Consider the following 18,133-nt stretch of genomic DNA (forward strand, 5'->3'; position numbering starts at 1 on the left):
AAGTGGATGGAGATTGCAGGAAATGGAGAGTACATGCCTGGTCTAAAGGAAAGGAGGTGGTTCGTGAGAATGTGGGCCTGGTATTTCCAGACGGTGTAGATTTTCAAGAGAAGCTGGAAATTCCAGGGTTTTTTTTTTTTTTTAAGCGAAATGTTTCTTTTTAAGGGTTTGCTAATTATTATATAACAACAACAAAACACACACACACACACACACACACACATGTGGGCCAAATGCATCCACAGGCCCCAGTATGTGACTCTGAAGGAACCAAATGATGGCCCCATGCCAGGAGCAGTCCCATTGGGAAGCACAGTCCCTTCTGTTCCAAATCCAGAATGGCCACTGAAAGACCCCACCATTTTCTTGTGGGTGGTAGGGAGTTGGGAGTGAGTGACTGCTCTGATTCCCACCACGGCAGACTTCATGGAGCTGAGGCTGGAGATATTTGATGGGCTCAGCACTGGGGCAGAGGCACGCCTAACTTATAGTATTTTCTAGATAAAATTGAAATGATGGCACCAGCAGCCCCCCTCAACCATGTATGATATATCTTCTACTGCTACTTCCACCCCATCAGCCCTTGGTCCTAGGCCAATCCTTCTAAGGTCCCACCAGGTCTCGGTGAAGGAACTGCTTTGACTCCAGGTATTCCATGGCTTCACAGACATCCTTGCACATCTCCAGCAGCTGCTGAGTCTGGAAGCGGTGGCGCATCTCCCTCAGGTAGTTCAGGAGGCAGCCATTGGCCATGTACTCAGTGATGATGAAGATGGGGCGCTGCTTGGTGCAGACGCCATACAACTGCACCAGCTTCTCATGGGAAAGATTCCTACAGGAAAGGCAAGGAACTAGTCTTCCCCTTTTGGCTCTGCATACTAGCAACAAAGGGGCTGGGGAGGAAGGGGTTGACCTAGGAGTAGAGCATCAGATAAGGGGTCACACCAGCAAGTTTATTTTCCTCTTTCCCACCCTAAATCTCAAAAATGCTTAATATGTGGAAGTAAGCAGGGATTTGGAGCCCATCAGTTGAAAAAGAAACGAGTCCAGGAATGAAAGAACGGTAAGGCTAAATTAGAATCTTTCTTTTGAAAGTTTAATTTTCTACATCTACCCCCAAATGCTACTGAGATGGTACACACCCATGATCACCACTATTCTCAACCAATATCTAAGGCCCAGAAACTATTATCTTAGCACTTAGGACTACTGCCAGTTAAAGATAAACTTCAGTCCCTCATCCCAAACCTCTCTTACTGTAAGTCATCTTTAAGCCTCAGTGGGTTGTTGTGTGAATTCCTAGACTCCAGCAAATAGATTGAGAGTTGAGTTTGGGCTATAACTCACATCATGACTTTGGCTTCTTCAATGAATTCATCTTCAGACATGGAGCCTTCTTTGATCATCTTGATGGCCACGTCATACTGGCCTCTCCATTTCCCATACTTCACTACCCCAAATTGTCCAGTCCCCAGCTCCTTCAAGAAGGTCAGGTCCTTTGGATCAATTTCCCATGATCCTAACAACAAAGTCTTGGTGTGATTCTTTGGGGTCATGAATGTATAATTCTTACAATAGATAAAAATCTCTACTGGGGTAGAAATAGGAACACTAGTAAAAGGGAAATTTTTAGAAGTACTAATATGTCTTTGCTTAAGTCAATCTCAGAAACAGGGGATTCACTGGTTAGAGGAATCTGGGAATTTTAGGTTCAAGGTGGCCATAAGGCAAGAAGATAGACTAAGCAACCTCCCCAAATCCCTTTATGATTATGTTAGTGATGGTAGTTAATGAACTCAGGGATAGTACTGAAAATTTTCCCACAATTAAAAATAAAAGACAAAAAGACCCAAGACAATGACAAAGCCCTTTATGAATCTATGTTTTTGCAGTCCCAGTAGTAGCCACTAGAGGAAGAAAATCAGTGAATAACTTTTGCTTGGATCTGTCTTGAGCGTCCTTGAGGCAGCTGCTGCAGAACAGTGTACCTCAAGGACACTCCCTAAGGCAAGGCCAGCACAGGTAGTTTTTGCAACTGGCCAGTCCACCCTACCCCAGAGAAATAAGGAGTTACCGTATCCCAGGCCTGCAGTGGAAGGTGCATTCTTATTTTGTTGAGACACTGGATATTTGAGCCTGGATATGAGGCCTGAAACAGAGAGAGAGGTCATGCTGTTGGTGTGGTGTAGGAGGTGGGATGCCTCACACATCCTCACTTAAAGCCTCACACTTCCGGTGTGTATCTTTCTAGTACATTTTGAATTCCAGAAGACCTCCATGAACCCACATATTTCCAGAGGTTTCTCCTCTCACAAAATACTTTTCAGGGACAAAAAAGAGAAAATACTAATTGAAATACACTGCCTAACTGAATATATTCCCACCTCCCAGCCCAAGCTTAGCTCACATCCTACCTTCTTGATGAAGCTGTTCCCCCATATCCATGCCCTCACTAATGTCTCAGTTGTTAGAAATTTTACAGTGCTTAGAAACTTTCTTCTGATGTTGTCTAACCTCTATGTTCTTTGAGGACAAGGACCTCGACTCAGAATGTTCCCATGTTCTCCTCTAGAACTGAGGAAATCGCTGAGTACACAGTAGGAACTCGATGAATACTTGCTGATGAATCAGTCACCAGCCTCTTTTGTGTCTTCTCTTAACACTGAGCATCAATCGCCAAATAAAGGGTCAGTCCCTGTTGGGTGTAGGTCTGCCTCTGACCACCTCTTTACCAGCTTCTACCCAGTATCACAGGGATTTCCTTTCACAGCGAATTCACACTGTCCTGTGAGGTGGATTCTTCCTCTTATCACCTTGTCCTGCATTGCTTATCCTGGTGTCTGTAACTCCCTTCTCAGTTGCCCCTGGTACTCACCTGCAGAGTTGTGCTGATGGTAGTTAATGAGCTCAGGGATGGTGCTGAAAAGGTGCTTCTCAGCCAGGTAATACTGGCTCTGAGGTGTGGAACACACAACATAATGACGTATCACCCCTTGAGGGTCCCTGAAGAAGTGGATGCTTAGTCAGTAACTTGGGCACAAAGGTCAACAGAACCCAGGAAGTGAAGTGAGATGAGTTTTGAGTTTCAGAGACAGAGGAAGTGGGACCGGCACACCATCAAGGAGCTATTAGGAGGGTACCCCTGTTCTTTGTTCTCAGGGCCTTGGAATAGTAACACTCACCCTGTGGATTTAGCAAACACAGACACTGTATATTTGCCAGCTTTGCTGGAGTCTCTGACAATGAAACCTCCTTCTTTCCCCTGAAACAACGAAAAAGAAGCTGTCTGTAGGAGGAAGTGGTGCTCACACCTGCATCCCACCTGCCCAAACTTGAGAGAGAAAATAGAACAACCCCTGATTTTACTGCCAAGTTCCACGCTTGAGCTACAGCCTCATTGCTTTTAATATTAAAAGGTGCAGGCCGGGCGTGGTGGCTCATGCCTGTAATCCCAGCACTTTGGGAGGCCGAGGTGGGCGGATCACCTGAGGTCAGGAGTTCAAGACCAGCCTGGCCAACATGGTGAAATCCCGTCTCTGCTAAAAATACAAAAATTAGTCGGGCATGGTGGCATGTGCCTGTAATCCCAGCTACTTGGGAGGCTGAGGTAGGAGAATCACTTGAACCCAGGAGGCGGAGGTTGCAGTGAGCCCAGATCATGCCACTGCACTCCAGCCTGGGTGACAGACCGAGAGTCCGTCTCAGAAAAACAAAAACAAAAAAAATGGTGTAATTGGGACCCCAGACGATGGCAGCTTTGACACTGCCTTGCCCAAAGGTGGGGGGCAGAACAGGCCCTCGGTTCAAGATCCTCACTTATGCAAGGAGAATGCTGTGTGCTAGTGGTTCCACACTTACCTCTTGCTTTAGCAGTTGCTCAGCCTGACTCCGAGTCATGTGTTTGGAATACCACCTGTGAAGGGAGAGTGCTGCTTGAGTGGCTCCTGGTCATAAGCAGAATGGAGGTGACAGCACCCTCCAGGGCTTGTCCATGTCGGTGATTCAGTCAACTCACTCAAACCCTACTTACTGAGCATCTGTCATGTGCATAGCACACTGTATCCCTTTCCCAAACCCAGGTTGGCATTGAAGATTCATGGAAATGGAGAGTAGCAGGCAAAGGCAGGCAGCAGGGAGTTGCAGGGAAGAGATCAGGGACTAGGGCATCCACTTCCATGATTAGGGAGGAAAGGACAACAGTAGCAGTTTGACATTTTAATTCTTTCATCAGGTCGTCAACTCCTTTTTCTTTGAGTGTGATTCTTCTAGATTTGAGGGCATGGTGACCTCTCCAGCTCTCATAAGTGGAGGGTGTTTGGGGGGTAAAGGTAAGACAGATACACTAATTTGAGGTGGTAGCATCATTTGATTCAGATGGCACTAATTTTAATATATATCTTGAAATAAAAAATATGTTGAAAGTACAAAAAAGTGTATATATATATATGCACTTGTGTATGTATACATATGTATACATAATATACCTATATATACACCAGTGTATGTATACATATATACACTTGTGTGTTATATATAAAAATATATAAATATATAGATATATAAAAATATATAAATATATAAAAATATATATAAAAATATAAATATATAAAAAGTATATATAAATATATATATAGAGAGAGACAGAGAGAGTTCCTCCTGGAAGATTGTGGACTGACATAAACATACTTACTCATACATTTCTATGGAGTCTTCTGCTTCAGTGACATAGTTACTAGGGATGTAGCCTTCCTGCCTGTGAAGGAGACAATGTGGCAGTTCATCCAGCACCTCCCCATCCTCCAGGAGACAGATTCATATGCCCTCATCCCTGAGCTCAGAACAAATCTCAAATGGAGGTATATGTATCATGCACCTCCCTCAAAGACAATCACGTCTCTGATGCATGGTTAGGCAGTGAGCCAGTGAGGTGCAGAGCTTCTGCATATGTCGCATTGGTTATATGTGCCCAACAACAGAGGCTCAGAGATGTGGCAGAGGCCATGTGTAGGGAGCTGCACGCTGGGAAGTACTTGGAGGGAGAGCATGTTCAGTCTGGTTTGGGAAGAACAGTCTCTGATGAGGATGCTGATCAGGGGAATTATGCCGCAGCACTTTTCGCGTGTAGGGAGTGGGCAGGCACCAGGCTCAGGAAGGGCTGGTGTGGACTCACCCATTTTTATCTCGTGCTCGCCACCATGGTAAGTTGCTTTCCTCCAAGATAAAATATTCATCACCCTTCCGCAGCTGTAGATCATTTGCATTCATTGGCATGTAATCATAAAGGGCCACAACCTTTTTCAGCTCACTTGTGGAGACTGGTGCTGCTGCTGGCTCAGGCGGTAGTGGCTTTTTCAAGATCTATGTAGTTAGGAGAAAAGGTAGGAGGGTTTGTCAAGATACCAAGCACTCTTCTCTTCTCTCCCAACTCTCTGGCTTACTCAAGACACCCAAATCAGGCATACTAAAATATTACTCAGCAGTCATTCAACAACCATTTTTAAGCACCAGTGCAGGAGTTCTCAGCCTTGCATACATATAAAGACCATCTATGGAACTTTTAAATTCCAATGTACTTTGGGAGGCCAAGGCAGGCGGATCAGTTGAGGCCAGGAGTTCGAGAACAGCCTGGCCAACATGACAAAACCCCATCTCTACTAAAAATGCAAAAATTAGCTGGGCATAGTAGTGTGTGCGTATAGCCCCAGCTAGTCAGGAGGCTGAGGCGGGAGAATCACTTGAACCCAGGAGGCAGAGGTTGCAGTGAGCCAAGACCACACCACTGCACTCCAACCTGGGTGACAGAGTGAGACTGTCTGAAAAAAAAAAAACACAAAAAACAAAAAACCAATTCCAATACCCAGTCAGTTTCCTCACAGACCAATTACATACATCAAAATCAAACTCTCAGGAATGGGACCCAAACATTACTATTTTTAAAGCTCACTAGACAAAAACCATTTATAGGAAACCGGCTTGGCACTAAACTTGTATGTGAATCTACCAAGTGGCTCAGAACCTTGGTTTCCTTCTTTGTAAAATGAGTATAATAATACTTGCTCTACTTACTTACAATACGTGAGAAAGGGCTTTCTAGACCTCAAGAAGGAACCAAAAAAAAAAAAAAACTTCTAAAGTGTTAGGGATAGGTGGTGTTAGTGCTAAGTGTTGAGTATGTTGGTATTAAATGTTAAATTCTTCTAACTTTACTGTATGTTTGAAAATACTTTCCAGCTGGGCACGGTGGCTCACGCCTGTAATCCCAGCACTTTAGGAGGCCGAGACGGGTTCGAGACCAGCCTGAACAACATGGTGACACCCCCGTCTCTACTAAAAATACAAAAATTAGCTGGGCGTGGTGGTGCGTGCCTGTAATCCCAGCTACTCAGGAGGCTGAGACAGGAGAATCACTTGAACCTGGGAGGCGGAGGTTGCAGTGAGCCGAGATCATGCCATTACACTCGAGCCTGGGCAACAGAGCGAGACTCCGTCTCAAAACAAAAACAAAAACAAAAACAAAACAAAACAACAACAACAAAAACTTTCCATTAAAAAAATCAGGCTTTGTTCTAAACAGGTGATTGGATTACATGGTTGCTGAGAGCCTTCTATCTTTCCATTGAGGAGGAAATCCTAATTAGAAGAACAAATCCCCCATCTTAGCAAGAATACCAATTAACACTGCCAAGTCCCAGGGTAATTCTAAGGCTCTGGTGTGTTCTTAGGGTTTGACTATAAATTTCCATTTAAGCAGCGGCAGCACCCAGTTTCCCTCTATACCTGGTCCTCTTCAGGCGTTGGGGGAAGAGGCTTTTTTGTCTTCCGGTGAGAACTCCCAGGTTTTAAGCCTGCAAAACAAGAAGCCAGTGATGATATGGAATGCACTTTAGGAAAGGGCCCAAGGACAGGTTTGGTCAGGGACTTTGCCGTCCATATTGAGTGCCTTTAGGCAAGTTAGAAAAAGTAGCTAGGCATGCCAGGTCACATAGCTCGGAGAGCAGATTACCAGCTGGATTTCAGCCCCCATGTTCCTCCTCCCTCCCCCAGGACCCTTTGTTTAGCACCCAAAATGTACAACCTTATGCTATGTCCCTGGGCTTGACAGACCCTTGGGAGAGTGATGGAAACAGAGTCAAAGGAGGAAGAAATTATATCGATCAGATTGCTTACTTCCATTCCTGTTCTCCAAAATTTGGCAGCCCATAGCATTTTTGGCTGTCTGAGAGCAGCAGAGATACTGCCCATCGATCCAGAAGCAAGGGTGGTATTTCTGAACCAGATCACTGTTGTACCGGATTACTGTAGCAGGAAAGAAGAGAGAGATCACATCTGACATGGAGGAGAAGCCACCATTTGCATGTTTTCCTCTTTGAGCTTAGTGGTGAACTTCAAACAACTGCCCCCTCCTTGGCCACCCTGAAGGAGAGCAGATCACAGGACCAGTTGGCTCACATGACTGGCCTGCCTGACTGTGCCCTGGTCCCAGACAGTTCCTGTGCAGTTTTCTTTAGTGGTCTGTGATGAGGAGTATCTCCCAATCAACAAGATAAGACTATCTGGTGGCTTGAGAGCCCAATAACAGAAATATGTTATCTATGTTTTCCCAGTAGCCATTACAATCTTCCTGTAAGGCAGGTGTTCATCGTGGTGCTTGTTTCCCAGATAAGGGAAACAATGTGCCCAAGCCAATCTCCCCAGCTTTTAATACTGATTTCTCAGTTCCTTGAGTGATCTTTTAGGGATAATTAGCCTTAGTGAGAACTTCTGCATGAGGCTTTCTGTATAGAATAGTCAACAGAGGTGATCTCAAGGGCAAATGAAGGTGACTTTGCCTCTAGAATCAACATGATTTGAATCTTCCTAGGGCCACTGAGGCAGACTGAGCTCATTGCCAGAGGTAACACAGCAGCTTCTTTTCCCTCATGGAGTTGTGAGGCCCAAAAGATCTCCCAGAGTAAAAGTATTTTGCAAAGAATAGAGTGGATGCAGAGAGGAGGAATTAGTATTGGTGTTTGTAATACTATGGCATATCAAAAACCTTAACATGAAGTCAATTAGAAAAGTCGGTCAGACGCGGTGGCTCACGCCTGTAATCTCAGCACTTTGGGAGGCCGAGGTGGGTGGATCATGAGGTCAGGAGTTCAAGACCAGCCTGGCCAAGATGGTGAAACCCCGTCTCCACTAAAAGTGCAAAAATTACAGCGCGCCTGTAATCCCAGCTACTCGGGAGGCTGAGGCAGGAGAATCGCTTGAACCTGGCGGGCGGAGGTTGCAGTGAGCCAAGATCGCGCCACTGTACTCCAGCCTGGGTGACAGTGTGAGACTCTGTCTCAAGAAAAAAAAAAAAAAAAAAAAGAAAAGTCATCCAGGGTTCATAGTGTTAGATAACTGAGAGAAACAAAGACAATTGAAATAACTGATAGCAGCAAACACTGGAGCAAAGACCCAGGCTGGTCCAAGAACACGCACATTTGATAACATACACATTTCAGCATTTACAGCTAAGAAGAATCCCGCATAACATCATCATTATTATTATTATTATTATTATTATTGTTATTATTATTATTGGAGATGGGGTCTTCCTGTGATTCCCAGGCAGGCCTTGAATTCCTAGACTCAAGCAGTCCTCCCACCTCAGCTTCCCAAATACCTGGGACTACAAGCACTCACCACCAGGTCCAGTGGCTGGCATAACTTTTTTTAAAAAAGACAAAAACAAAACAAAACCTTCCACTGTAGAAAACAACTAAAATCCGGCTGGGTGTGGTGGCTCATGCCTGTAATCCCAGCACTTTGGGAGGCAGAGGCGGGTGGATCACCTGAGGTCAGGAGTTCAAGACCAGCCTGACCAATATGATGAAACCCCGTTTCTACTAAAAATACAAAAATTAGCTGGGCGTGGTGGCATGCACCTATAATCCCTGCTACTCGGGAGGCTGAGACAGGAGAATCACTTGAACCCAGGAGGCGGAGGTCACAGTGAACCAGGATGGCACCATTGTGCTCCAGCCTGGCCAACAGGAACGAAACTCCAACTCAAAAAAAAAAAAGAAAAAGAAACAACTCAAATCCTTAAGGGCTTGCTAGTCACACTTCACTCACTTAAGGCTTTGTGGGAAAGCCTAAAAGCTTCTAGTAGCTGGTGCATTTTGCAGGCAAATGAACAAAAGTTCTTTTTTATTTTTTAAGAGCCATTTTGATACTTTTCTCCACGTAGATTTGAAAACTTCAAACCATTCTCCCCCGCCCACCCTCACCCTGACTTTTCCAGCACTCCTCTTCACCAGTGTACCAAGGACAGAATGGTGGGAGCTGTTCAGACAGAGTGCAGGCTATAAGGGACTGCATTGCATAGAGAGAATTTTTTTTTTTTTTCTTTGAGACAGTGTCTCGCTTTGTTGCCCAGGCTAAAGTGCAGTGGTGCGATCTCGGCTCACTGTAACCTCCACCTCCTGGGTTCAAGCGATTCTTCTGCCTCAGCCTCCCAAGTAGCTGGGACTACAGGCATACGCCACCAAGCCCGGCTAATTTTTGTGTTTTTAGCAGAGCGTGAGCCACCACGCCCGGCCCCTAGAGAGAATTTTAAAACAATAATAAAACCGACCCAAAGTCTGTCTGCCTTTTGTTATTACTAAGCACTGGTAGTTGTGAACAATGTCATTGATACTCCTCCCTGCCAGGATTGATTACTCCTACCACATCCACACTCTGGCCCCTCCCCCTATGCCACTCCCTGTCACCTAGGGATTTGAAGACCCTCAAGTTTGCTCTGTCTTCTGCAGGGCTGGGCACCAGTAGACATGCCAAAGAATACCTAATCGACAATTAGCCACTGTAATAAACTAAGCTTGCTAATACAATAATGAGAGGAAATAAGGCTTCTTGCCTTCCCCACCCCTAGCACACTCATTAAGAAACCTCCCTACATTCTAAAATAATGTCTGCCTCTTAAGAGGTCCCTTGAAGATGACACCCCTTCTTTTGTTGGCTAATCCAAAGCTGGTATTTCCAGCTACTTAGGAGAGGATTGCAAAAGCAGGGTGTCCAAGTGGGAGGGCTGGGGGAGACTGCTTGCTTCACCAATGCACATTCCCCTATTGGGAAGCACTAATGGTTAGTACACATTCTCCATGCGCTTGATGGGCTGGTCTTTTCTATCCATATTTATGAGGTTAATGTCTAAAATTCTGTTTCAGGCATGCATGAATCATTCCTTTCCATACTGTTTGTAGGAGATTTGCCAATGCTATTCTCTTATTCATTTTGGTGAGGTCAGGTCATTTGCCTACTTTTGAATTTGCAATTAGGATAGGTTCTATTGAGCTTGACCAAAGATTCAAGAATAAGTATAGGCAAATATTTGTGGTGCTGGAACATAGAAGGGCCCACTGCCGTATTTAAGGAAATGGAAAGAGAGAGTCTGTGGCTAAGCCCTCAGGAATACAACCTTTCCATGGCAAGCACCATTGAGAAAATGTGGCAGCTGGATATGAGGTATCTGAGGCTGTGCTTTTAAAATTGAGGTACAGGCCTGGTGCAGTGGCTCACGCCTTGGGAGGCCGAGGTGGGCGGATCATTTGAGGTCAGGCATTTGAGACCAGCCTGGCTAACATGGTGAAATCCCGTCTCTACCAAAAATACAAAAATTAGCTGGGCGTGGTGGTGAGCGCCTGTAATCCCAGCTACTCGGGAGGCTGAGGCAGGAGAATCGCTTGAACGCAGGAGGCAGAGTTTGCAGTGAGCCGAGATTGTGCCACTGCACTCCAGCCTGCACGATAGAGCAAGACTCTCTGTCTCAAAATAAATAAAAATAAATAAATAAAATTGAGGTATAATTTACATATAATAAAGGCACAGATCTAATGTGTACAGCAAACCATATTTTTCCACACCCATTTAACCTCCTTGAGATCCAGCACCTCATGCCTCTTCAGTCAATATGCCTGCAAAGGTAACCAGTATTCTCATGAGGTCCCCTTTTCATGTCAATGATTTCTTATTGGTGCATTTTACCCAAGAGTAGGATAATAAAAACATAAAAACAAACAAGAAAAAAACAGAAAGAGTAGAATAATATCATTATTTTGTGGCTCCTAGGGTAACTCACTATTGACATTGGCAGCACCTGGGACTGTCCTGGGATTTGTTAGGACTTGCACCTAAATCTCCCAGCAATCATGGTATTTGTCGGAAGGTGCCTACTTTTTGGCTTTTGTTGTTATCCCAGGACGGTTCAACAAGACTATACCCAGGTGGAACTACTGGGAAAAATATGCCTTTGGTGAAACATAAGAGAAGAGAAGGCAAAGAGGTGCTTAGCCACACTCCCTGATCACACTGGTGACCCAGCTGAAGTGATGGTGTTTCTGTTTGTTTATTTTGGCTTTATTTTTAGCCTGTTGTGAATTTACTTGGCTAATGAACTTTAAAATCAGCACATAATGAAGATTTAAGGTTAACATCTGAGTTAAGAAACCAAGCTCGGCTGGGCATAGTGGCTCACACCTGTAATCCCAGCACATTGGGAGGCTGAGGTAGGTGGATCACCTGAGGTCAGGAGTTGAAGACCAGCCTGGCCAACATGATGAAACCCTGTCTCTACTAAAGATACAAAAATTAGCCGGGCATGATGGTGCATGCCTGTAGTCCCAGCTACTCGGGAGGCTGAGGGAGGAGAATCGCTTGAACCTAGGAGGCGGCGGTTGCAGTGAGCCAACATCACGTCACTCTACTCCAGCCTAGGCAACAGCGTGAGACTCCATCTCAAGAAAAAAAAAAAAAAAAGAAAAAAAAGAAAGCTCACAAGCTCACAAGCTGGATATCCTTATCTTCGGTCATTACTCACCCTTGAATATAGCGGACATTCAATAAATATTTGTTGGGCCAGGCGTGGCGGCTCATGCTTTAATCCCAGCACTTTAGGAGACAGAGGCGGGTGCATCACCTGAGGTCAGGAGTTTGAGACGAGCCTGGCCATCGTGGTGAAACCCTGTCTCTACTAAAAATACAAAAACTAGCTGGGCATGGTGGCAGGCGCCTGTCATCCCAACTACTCGGGAGGCTGAGGCGGGAGAATCGCTTGAACTCGGGAGGCGGAGGTTGCAGTGAGCCGAGATCGTGCCATTGCACTCCAGCCTGGGTGACAAGAGCGAAACTCCATCTCAAAATAAATACATTAATAAATAAATAAATAAATATTTGTTGGACTAAACTATGACTGGTTTTGAAATTAGTATATGAAGTGTAAAGAAGTTACCAACTTGAGCATGCCAGTTTCTCCCTTATTTCTCCTTCAGCTAGTCTGCCTTGCATTCCCCCATTTCCAGACTAAAACCTAGCCACTTATCGATGTGGAGCCCAAGCTGGTGGTGGTTGTTTATTCCCACAGATAAATCAGTTAACACAACTATTGATCCCTTTCTGTGTGCAAGGCGCTGTATGAGGCATTGTGGAGAGAACTAAAGAAGTACAAGTATACATGTCCTGCAGAGCTCTTATCCCAGTCTCTGCAAATATTTCTGTGGCTGGAGATAGTATACTGGTTCAGGACATGGAGTCTGGAGCCTGAATTCAAAGCCCGACCCTGCCATTTACTAACTGAGGGCCTTTGGGCAAATTACTTAACCTCTCTGTACCTCAGCTTTCTTATCTGTAATATGGGGATGACAAGATAACTGCCTCATATGGTTAATACAAAGTTAATATATGTAAAGAACTTAAAGAAGAGCCTGTATCACAATAAGCAGTATTAAAGAGTTTGCTCATTTTTTAGCTCCAGGGCTAAAGCAGACCCCTTATCTTAAAATATGCCAAGAACTGAACTGTGTATTGCAGGATATCACCTATTTGTAATATTCAACATAGCTTTACTATAGAATATTTTGCAACCAACTACATGTGAAATTTCTGGACTTGGAAACCAAGCAGCGCAAAACTATGCAATGAGCTTGGGCTTTGGAGTCATACAGACACAGGGATGTGATAAGAATCCAGGCTCCACCATTCACTGTGTGCCCATGAGCAAGTTACATAACATCTTTGAGCTTCAGTTTCCTCATCTGTAAATAGGGGAATAATACATACTTCTTAAGGCTACTGCAAAGATCAAATAAGTAATACATTTGAAGCACTTGGCACAGAGCCTACTACATAGTAAGTGCTCATTAAGTGTTAGTTATCATTGTTATTGTTTTTAGCCCAAGGTTGTTGTGAAAATTAAATGAGATAATATATACAAGGTATTTAGCTCAATGTCTGGCACATAGCAATAATTGAATAGATGATCCTTCATCTTCGTTCCTCCTGTTCCCTTTCAGTTTGAAAGACTTGGCTAATATAATTTTGACCAACCGAACTTGCATTCAAGGGAGTGTACAAGGCTGGTATAGCCAGCCAATGAGTATCAGAATCTAAATGTTTATTAAGACAAAGGGCTGTCATGCAATAACCCAACCATACCATTATCAGTCTGCCATCCTTCCTGTTTCTCTAGGCAGCCTTTCCTGATGTCAACTCAACCAGTTAATCTCTCAGTCACTTGACATGTGGCTATATATACATGCAAATATGTGTGCATGCATCCTGTGCTGCAAGCATTTACAGTCAAGTTTATCTGAACACACTGTATGGTTGATGTGAAATGCTGAAACTGTTCAAGTTTAGGTCCTCACAAAGCAAGGAATATAAAATATTTCCTTGGGAAATATTTATCCACAACAAAGAGATCTACAGTGCTTTCGTATACAGTGATTTACAGTTTTCCATGTGCTTTTACATGCATTATTACTTCATTTGATCCTTACAACAACCCCAGAGGTAGGTGTGGCATGAATTACCATTATTCTCCTTTGAGAAGAAGAAACTGAGCATCAAAGAAGCTTGTTGGCCTTCTTGCCAGGAATCACCCAGTTTGTAAGTGGTAAAAGAGGGCTTGAAACCAGGTTCTCTGACTCTGACTTCAAGCACTTTCATACATCATCTATTTAATTTTTTGGAGCTAGGTATTTTATACTTAGGATTCTAAATATTGCATAACCATTGAATGCCACACCACCCTTGTATTCAGTGCAAAAAATGGGACTTTTTTTAATAAATAGAGAAATGGAGGTGCCTAAAATTACAAAATTGCACTAGAGAGATAGTGATAGAACTGGGAAAGTCTTAGTCTAATATTTTATCTTTTATTCATATGATGGAATACTAAGCTCAATTATATTACTAATATTGAAACAAAATACAAACTTTCCTTTGTTTCTTTCTCTTCTATTTGTCTTTCTTTCCTCCCTCATCCTCTTCCTTCTTTCCTTGCTTCCTTCCTGCCTGTCTCCCTCCTCCCCTCCCTCTCTCTTTCTTTTCTCCCCTTCTATCCATTTTTTTCTTCTTTTCTCTCTACGTTTCTCCTTTCTCTTTCTTTCTCGTTTCTCTCTTCCTTCTTTCCTTTTCCTCCCGTCTATCTCCTCTTCCTTCCTTTCCTTCTTTCTTTGGAAACATTTATTTTCCAAATAATTCTTACCGTTTTTGAGCTGGTGAATCCACCGCTTCCTTAGTTCTTCAGTTGGGGAGAAGACGTAGAGAGGCCCTTCATCATATACAACCTGGGTCGATGAAAACACAGACTTCAGCAGTTAGGATTAAGAAAAAAGGAGAAAGACCTTGAAGGTACTAATCTTAGGGGACAATTTGTATACTTATTGTAGAAAACAAAGAAAGGCAGAATCTTCAGTCAGCAGTGGTGTTCAGGTTATGTGAACTATCTGAAGGATTCCTGAACTCTTCATATCTAGGAATGTAGCGTTTAAAAGCTCTTAGAATTTTTCATACTCTTAGGTCTTCCTGACTTGTGCTTCAATTCGTGCATAAACTTATTTTATAAGGTCTTCGTCTGCCCTTGCTGGAGATAACATTTTTGTTTATCCAACAAAGGGTATTTTATCTTATTATTAAATTCTGACTTTGTATAGAAGAGAATTGAACTGATTATATATAAATTAAGTCTTGATTAGTACATATGGGTTATTCACTTGGATAATACGGAGTAAAATTTTAATTCATGGCTAAGTACCTCCACCTCCACTACCTAGTGGCCTCCCCTCACCAATATTAGCCAAAATAAATCAAATTTGGAACTACAAACCTACTTCAAAAAGGGTAAAGTATATAATAAGCAATATCATCAAGTCAAATAGTATTTTTTTAACCATGTACAAGGCATCATGCTAGGTGTTACGAAGATGCATGAAATATATAAGATGTGGTTCCAACCCTCACAGAGTTTATAGACATCACATAATAAATTCTAAAGTCAAATATAAATTAATTTAAAATTATCTGCTGTTCAGCATTGTTCACTAGTGCAGCCAAACAATGTCATCTTGTTGAAAGGCATTGGTAGTAAAAACTGTGTCTGAAATACCCCTCTTTCAAAGGTTTTGTAACTTTGATATAGTCAGGGACACGAACGAGATCCTTTTACATTTTTCTTTTTGCTTGTTAGTCTTGCTGTGCTCATAAATCCATGACAGAAAGCCCCCTCCCCTGAGACTTTCCACTTCCTTTTCTGGCTTTCACTGTTGCAGAGGCTGCTATATTCACGACATGTGGCCTACAGAGTTCTCAGGATGTAAGCAAGCCAAACTGAAGACCAAATTTGTAGTTCTTGCTCTCCTAAACAGATGCATATGTGGCACTTCAGCTCTTCCAGATTACAACAGAATTTAGGTTTATGCATAAGTATAATAAGTCTTCCTCATACTGAACTTCCTAATACTACTCCCCTTTTCTGTCTTTTCAACCCACATGACCACTATTAGACAGATAGTCAGAACCACAAGGAAGTGAAATGCTCACTCAACAAGCAGAGCATCTTTCTCAATGCAGTTATCATAGACAAGACACACTGTGATAGAATTGGTGCTGCTATGTATTCTTTTTGAGGTATAGAGACTAAAAGAAACTATATTAGATTAGGTAAATAGAAAAGCAAACATTCTTAGCCCATGCCAGTCTCGGTTCAGTATCCTTGTGCACCTCAACTTCTATTCACTGGGTCCTCATAGCCTTCCCTCTGCCCTGCACCCCACTACCCCTTCTAATTGTGTTATAGGGGCCTTTCGAGATTTGGTGAGAGAAAATAACTCACCTGGAAGGGATAAGGGAACCTTTCAATGATTGAAATTTGCTCCATTTCACTGGACTCTTCCCCTCTTCTCTGTAATGAAATAAGAAAAAATGGTTATTGGTTGATGCATTGCTCTTTTCTGAATTTCCTCAGGTACTAGAAGCCTTTTGCTGTGGCTTCAGAAGTTTCTCCTGCACAGACAAGGCTGATTCTTAGTGATTACTTTCTATAGGCCAATAGGGACACATATCCAATATGACCCAACACATACCCAGTCAAGAGAGACTCAGGTATTTCAAATCATTGGGAAAATGGAGGTTTCTAAAAATTGTTGTTGGGACAAATATTTAACCACTAACGTGGGGAGGAGAGGAGTTAGGTAGCTATGCTACACCATACACCAAAGAAAATTCCAGATGGATTCAAGAGCTTAATATAAAAAATAAAACTATGAATGACTGAGAGTAAATATAAGCAATTATTTATATAATCCTGTGGGAGGCAAGCTTTTTCTAATATAATGATAAAACTTAGAACTATTAAGAAAAACCTGAACTAATTTGATGACACAGACTTTAAATCCCTATATGGCAAAAAGCATCATAAACAAAATTGAAAGATAAAGGATAAACTGAAAAACATTTTCAACATACTTTACAGTTAAAGGATAAATGTTCTTATATCAAGATCTCTTTAAAAGTATTAGAAATGAGGTAAACATCTCAATGTAAACAACGGACTAAAAATTAATGGGCAATTCACAAATAAAATATAAATGAGCAGTAGAACAACTTTATGAGTAAAAGAAATAGCAAAATAAGTTAGCAATAAAATGCTATTTTTTTTTTTTTTTTTTGAGACGGAGTCTTGCTCTGTCGTCCAGCCTGGACACGCAGTGGTGCGATCTCGGCTCACTACAACCTCCACCTCCTGGGTTCAAGGGATTCTCCTGCCTCAGCCTCCTGAGTAGCTGGGATTACAGGCTCGCGCCACCATGCCCAGCTAATTTTTGTATTTTTAGTAGAGACGGGGTTTCACCGTGTTGGTCAGGCTGGTCTCAAACTCCTGCTCATGATCCACCTGCCTTGACCTCCCAAAGTGCTGGGATTACAGGCGTGAGCCACCGTGCCCCACTTGAAATGCTATTTTTCTTGGCTGTCAAATTAACTAATATTTAAAATATCTAGTGTTGGGCCGGGCACACTGGCTCATGCCTGTAATCCCAGCACTTTGGGAGGCCGAGGTGGGAGGATCACTTGAGGTCAGGAATTCGAGATCAGCCTGACCAACCTGGTGAAACCCCATCTGTACTAAAAATACAAAAATTAGCAGGGCGTGGTGGTGGGCGCCTGTAGTCCCAGCTACTCAGGAGGCTGGGGCAGGAGAATCACTTGAACCGGAGGCAGAGGTTACAGTGAGCGGAGATCGCACCACTGCACTCCAGCCTGGGCGACACAGCAAGAATCCATCTCAAAAAATAATAATAACAATAAAAACAAAATATCTAGTGTTGGAAAAAATGTACAGAAACAGGCACTCTCATACATAGCTTGTAGGTGTGTATGAAATTCAATTCCACTTCTAGAAAATGAAATAAAAAGATAAAAATAACCAAAGTGCACAGATTTTCTTAAAGAGAAGAACAAAATTTTACTTCTAGGAAATTATCATAAGGAAAAGAATAAAAAAAGTACAGAAAGATGTATGCAAGATTGTTCCTCTCAACATGGTTTATACTATCAAGTACTTGTAGACAAACTGAATGTGTAATAATGAGAGATTAAACAAATTACAATACACCCATAATAGGGAATACCATGCAGTCATTAAAATCATGTTATTAAAGAATATCTATTGCCATGGGGAAAAGTTTCCCACATATCGTTACATTGAAAAAGTAGGTTACAAAGCAAGATGTGTACTATGAGTCTATGTTTTAAATATATAACATATATATAAGTGTATGTGTACGTGTTCTTAGTGAAGAAAAACATCTGTAAGTCTATGTACACCAAT

General features: G+C 42.7%; 1 protein-coding gene across 1 annotated transcript in view; it reads right to left on the minus strand.

Annotated features, from left to right (window-relative positions):
- Positions 1 to 18,133, minus strand: part of BTK (Bruton tyrosine kinase) — a 37,123-nt gene that overhangs the window by 6,489 nt on the left and 12,501 nt on the right. Inside the window, exons 4-15 of the mRNA XM_054472193.2 lie at positions 16,139 to 16,207; positions 14,513 to 14,594; positions 7,168 to 7,296; positions 6,778 to 6,845; positions 5,171 to 5,358; positions 4,691 to 4,753; positions 3,859 to 3,913; positions 3,183 to 3,262; positions 2,876 to 3,003; positions 2,075 to 2,149; positions 1,348 to 1,519; positions 616 to 832 (exon numbers count right to left, since the gene is read on the minus strand). Coding sequence (XP_054328168.1) covers positions 616 to 832; positions 1,348 to 1,519; positions 2,075 to 2,149; positions 2,876 to 3,003; positions 3,183 to 3,262; positions 3,859 to 3,913; positions 4,691 to 4,753; positions 5,171 to 5,358; positions 6,778 to 6,845; positions 7,168 to 7,296; positions 14,513 to 14,594; positions 16,139 to 16,207 — 1,326 coding nt within the window. The remainder of the gene's footprint in view (positions 1 to 615; positions 833 to 1,347; positions 1,520 to 2,074; positions 2,150 to 2,875; positions 3,004 to 3,182; positions 3,263 to 3,858; positions 3,914 to 4,690; positions 4,754 to 5,170; positions 5,359 to 6,777; positions 6,846 to 7,167; positions 7,297 to 14,512; positions 14,595 to 16,138; positions 16,208 to 18,133) is intronic.

This window comes from Pongo pygmaeus, chromosome X, assembly GCF_028885625.2.
Source record: "Pongo pygmaeus isolate AG05252 chromosome X, NHGRI_mPonPyg2-v2.0_pri, whole genome shotgun sequence".
Taxonomy (NCBI): Eukaryota; Metazoa; Chordata; class Mammalia; order Primates; family Hominidae; genus Pongo; species Pongo pygmaeus.